This window comes from Chinchilla lanigera, unplaced genomic scaffold, assembly GCF_000276665.1.
Source record: "Chinchilla lanigera isolate Chin_1 unplaced genomic scaffold, ChiLan1.0 scaffold00144, whole genome shotgun sequence".
In the NCBI taxonomy this organism is placed as follows: domain Eukaryota; kingdom Metazoa; phylum Chordata; class Mammalia; order Rodentia; family Chinchillidae; genus Chinchilla; species Chinchilla lanigera.
This window is the reverse complement of record NW_004955545.1, coordinates 1,775,434-1,780,539: the sequence shown is the minus strand read 5'-3', so window position 1 is coordinate 1,780,539 and position 5,106 is coordinate 1,775,434. Positions and strand designations below refer to the sequence as shown.

General features: G+C 39.9%; 1 protein-coding gene across 3 annotated transcripts in view; it reads left to right on the top strand.

Annotated features, from left to right (window-relative positions):
• The window catches only part of Ash1l (ash1 (absent, small, or homeotic)-like (Drosophila)), a 171,752-nt gene extending 170,117 nt beyond the window's left edge, over positions 1-1,635 (top strand). For all 3 annotated transcript variants that reach the window (XM_013508235.1, XM_013508236.1, XM_013508234.1), the window contains one exon: positions 349-1,635. In XM_013508235.1, coding sequence (XP_013363689.1) covers positions 349-440 — 92 coding nt within the window. In that variant the 3' untranslated portion in view covers positions 441-1,635. The remainder of the gene's footprint in view (positions 1-348) is intronic.
• The last annotated feature ends 3,471 nt before the right edge of the window (positions 1,636-5,106 follow it).

Sequence of the window (5,106 nt, the reverse complement as noted above, 5' to 3'; positions counted from 1 at the left end):
TTTTTTTGGTTTTTCTCCGGTACCGGGAACCGAACTCACGACCTTGTGCTTGCCAGGCAGGCGCTTTTGCCACTGAGCTAAATCCCCAGCCCCCTAGCATGGAAAATGTTGTAAGAAAATGGAATAGTTCTTTTATAGGCCTGCCTTTAGTTATATCTTCTGAGTGAAACTGGGAGGTGAGGTGATCTTATTCCCTGCAGAACCACCCCTTTCATCCAGGGCTGGGGCAGAGCCTGAATTGTTTCTGAGTCTGAAGAGAACTCATTGAACTCTGTTCTCCTTAAAGCTCAATCTGGAGTAATGAGTGGCAGAGTGGTACTTGATGAAACTTCTTGGTTCTGTTTTCAGCCATTGATGTTACTTACTTGCTGGAAGAAGGATCCGGCAGGAAACTGCGAAGACGTACTTTGTTTATCCCAGAAAGCAGCTTTCGGAAGTGACCCTCAAAGAATGAGAAACTCAAGCATCTGGGATCCAGTGAAGCTAATCAGTCCTCCCTCCTGCTCGCTGGATGCAGACCAGGACAAGAAGGTCCATCCAGGCAAGGGGAATGGGGCCATGTTATTGATATTAGGTACTCAATAAACCTTGGAGCTAGTGGAGAGGCAGAGGAAGATCCCTTTGATCTGAGACAGCTCAAGTTTAATTAATTTCCTCTCCATTGCTTCACCCTAAGACTTAATAATGTAGAGAAGAGGGAGGACCACATTGGGGATGACCAGAACCTATTGGTACTTTACAGGACTTGCCTTTCCCCACAGCTTGGGTTTTTCTGGCTCGTCCTCTGATTCCACAGGCACTGCTAAGATGCTGCTTCCTATACCCAGGTATAACTCAGAATCCAAAGGGAAAGGGCCAGGGTCCCCAGCCCTACCCCATCTGTTCTCTATTGGCTCTAAGAGCTACCCCAGAGACCTAAAACAGAGATAGTAGCTAAGGCCTCTTCCCAGTTCCTTGACTAGGAAAGTTTCTCTCTTTTTTTGCCCAACCAGGTCAAAGTAAAACATAAGTTGACAGCTCAAAGCACTTGTAACTGCTGCCCGCTCCCTACCTCTACTCCCCAAAATGAAATTGTGGGATAGGGAAGGCCCCTGTGGGGTCAGAAGGGCAGTACTTGTAATTATTTTTGTTGTACCCTTCATAACCTGGAGAACCATGTTTTTTGTTTTTTTGTTTTTCTGAGGAAGCCAGGTCCCCGCCAGCACATACGCTGTTTTTGATGCACTATGGTTCTTGTGTGTCTGCTGTGCTGTGCAAATAGATTCATCTGAAAATAAAATCATTTTTTAAACTACATTTAAAAAACTCTAAGCTCCTCCCCCAACAAAAGTCACTACATAAACTGTTTAGCAGTATTCACCTATCAGAGTATTTGTTGTAAGTGTAGATTATCAACTGAAAACACTACACTGTTTTCTTAATTGTATAGTTTTTGATGTCCATCTCTTCAAGAGACAGTGTGTTCTCTTTCACCCTAGTCCCATCTTCCCTCCATCCTCCTGGTAAACGACTTCATCATCAGGAGGTATATCCAGGGTGTCTCCTTCCTTCCCATTCTCTTGACCAGAAGTTATCAGACTATACTGTCTCTTTAAAAATAAAATTTAAAAAGCTTTGCTTTGTTGTCTTCTCAGACATACATATGCATATACGTTTTAAATGTTCTTATAAGAGAGATCATTTTTAAATGTGCCAAGTTGTGTGTGTATATATGTGTGTTTGTGTGTATGATATACATATATCTATAGATACATAGATATATAGATATATACACACATATGCTGTGTGATTGGTAAGCAATACAATAGTAAACATGTCCCCATTACTTTTTTCTAATACTGGACCAATGCTGTCCTAATTGTACATTTCCCCTTATGATGACGACGCTCTGACTCGTTTAGGTAGAAACATTGACCATCTTCCATTCCATTGACTTTTCTTTTTCTCCTTTCTGTGTCATTCTTGAGGAAAAAAAAAACAAGAGACGGGATATCATAGATCCCCTTGAGCAGAGAAAAAGCAAAATAAATATTTTATTAAAGAAAAAAAGAGAATTAAGAAAATAGTTTGGAGTATTTTCTTACTGTAGAGAAGCACTGTACATTACTAAGAGCCCTGGGTATAAGATACTCACATGTGGAGCTGGGAAAATCGCATGTCCAAGCCCGTTGAGTGGTTTCCTTTGTTTTACATTGCAGGGAGAGGGTGGGAGGGAGGTGGGACTAGGGGCACTTTGGGGGTCTCCTTTTAGTCAAAAGCAAGAAAATGACAAGAAAGAGATTAAAACCCAGTGTTTCTTTTAATAGTGTTAAACACTAAAATTTTAAAAAAAGACAAAAATAAAAAAAAATTTGTAAAATGGGAGAACAGAAGCAAAAGACACTATGCTCTGTCATTTTATCTTTCTTTTGTTGAAAGACTAAAAACTGAAATGTTTTTTAGACAATCAAATGTTAGGTAAGTGCAAAAACTTGTTTTTTCTTACTGGTGTAGAAATTAATGCCTTTTTTTATTTTTCAGTTATTTTATAATAACAAAATAAAAAGAACCCCCCATCTGCCAGGCGGGTTTTGGTGTTTGAAATTCGGGGCAAAGCACTACATCACTGCAAATAGATACAAAGTAGTCTGCATGTCTGTAGGCTGTGTGATTGCGGAAAATATAAATGCTGCTAATATATTTCCTTTTTACAAAAGCATATCTAAATAGATGATTGTTTTGATGTTAATCTTTGTAAATTATGTATTACCAATTTTAACATTGGATGTAATTGCATAAAAAGCTTGCATCTCAATCCTTGAAAGTCTAGTATTAAATGGAAAAAAACTTTTCCTAACTGCGGAGTGGTGAGCTTGCTATTTTTTTTCCTCTTTCCTACTCTTGATTTATCTTCCAGCATCTTCTCCATCCTGTTCCAAGGAGGTCTGTCTAAGACCATGTCATCAGTATGCTAGGCTGCACATGAGCACCCTCACTGTTGACTGTTGGATACAACTGTTTCTTCAGTTCTAGGATCTTTTTAGTTGATCCAGCCTAGCCAAGGCAGCAGTTGCCACAGCATGCCTTGATGTTCTGTACATCCGCCCTTTGCTCACACATGCATTATCTCATTGAAGGCTCACAAAGAACCACTAAAGTTGGCCATAACTTCAGGCCACATTTTTTAGGCAACTGTAGTGGAACATCTCTGTAAAAAGCAGTTCCCTTGTATTTATTTGTGGTCATAACAGCCCTTTTCCAATAAATACCAAAACCCAATCTTACAAAGAAACTGAAACAGCAGACATGTTAAATAACTTACGCAAGATCACATAGCTAGTTAATCCTTAACAGTAGCCTTCTGAGCTGCTCATTCTCATTTTGTAGAAGTGAAAACCAAAGCTTGGAAAGATTCAGTAACTTGCCAAAGATAATCTTATATTGGAGCCAGGATCCCAGTCTATATTCATATTGAAAAGTTTCAAAAATAACCAAAGTGACACTACTAATTAACAAACCCACTCTTGCTAATAACTGAAAGGACAAAATTGTATGCCAGAGATGGGTCAGACATTCAGACAGGGAGCTTAGGTAGAAGTTGCTCAGAAGCAGGACAATTGACTTGAAAAGTTCTGTCTCCTACAACTTCACACTCAGATCAGTCTCTGAGCCACAAAAACAATGCACTAGTGTTAAATTTTCTTAAATTTATCTTTTGGTTTCTTTCGCTTGTTTTTTAATACAGGGTCTCGCTGTGCAGCCCAAGCTTGCCTCAAACTCACAGCAATCTTCCTGCCTCAGCCTCCCCGAGTGCTAGGATTATAGGCGTGTACACCGTGCCTGGCTGAGATAGGATCTTGCTAAATTGCCCATGTTATGCTCAAACTTGCCATCTTCCTGCCTTAACTTTCCAGAGTATTAGGATTACAGGCATGCCTCGTTTGCTTTTTGGGTTTTTTGTTGTTGTTATCTCCTCTAGCTATTCTAGTCTAGATGGTACATGATAATGTTACAAAACTAAACTTTCTATTCTTTCTCCTATTTCATGTTCTGCAAGGAGATCCTACTGCTGTTACTACTTATGTAAGCCTGAGAACCACTGATGCGCTAACAGTTTGCTGGGATTTTTTTTTTCTTTTTTTTTTGTACAGGAATCAAACTCAGAACCTTGTGCTTGCCAGGCAGGGTTGTTTTGTTGTTGTTGTTGTTGTTGTTTGGGGTTTTTGTTTTTTGTTTTGCTGGGATTTCATACTTATTTGGATCTCACACTCTGAAATCAAGCACATGGGAATGTGATGTAGAACCAAGTTGCATTATGAGAAATACCAGCTATTATCACTATTTCTTACCCATAAGTTATGGGTCCCAAAGACTACTCTGCAGATCTTTGAGAAATACTGGTTCTAGTATCCAAGTAATAGCAGTCTTCCATATGCACAGATAACGTTCCTTTTTTGGGTGGGTGGGCCAATCCTTCCCTAGGGATTGTTTCAGGTTTTTTGGGTTTTTTTTTGTTGTTGTTGGGACAGGGGTGGTACCGGGAATTGAACTCAGGACCTTGCACTTGCCAGGCAGGCACTCTGCTGCTGAGTTACATCCCTGGACCCATACCCTAAGGATTGTAACTCAGGGTTCTTTCCACTGAACTACATGCCCACTTTTTTTTTTTTTTTTTTTTTTTTTTTTTTGACATGGTCTTGCTATGTAGTGCAGGCTGGCCTTGAACTCCTTTATGTAGCCCAGGCTATCCTGGAACTCATGGTGATTCTCCTGTCCCAACTCGCGAGTGCTGGAATTACAGGTGTGTACCACTATGCCCAGCTTTCATCCTCTAACTTTAAATGTGAAAATAGAACTTCATTTGTTGCTGGCAAGAAGATTACCATGAGTTGAGTCCCTGCCTAAAAAAAAAAAAATTCATATATGTATGTATGTGTGTGGTGTGTGTGTATATGTATATATATATACACACACACATACACAAAATTAGTAAACTAAATTTAAAATGTATAAATACTAATTAACGCCCGGCGTGGTGGCGCACACCTGTAATCCCAACACTCGGGAGGCTGAGGCAGGGGGATCATTGTGAGTTCAAGACCAGCCTGGGCTACAAAGTGAGCTCAA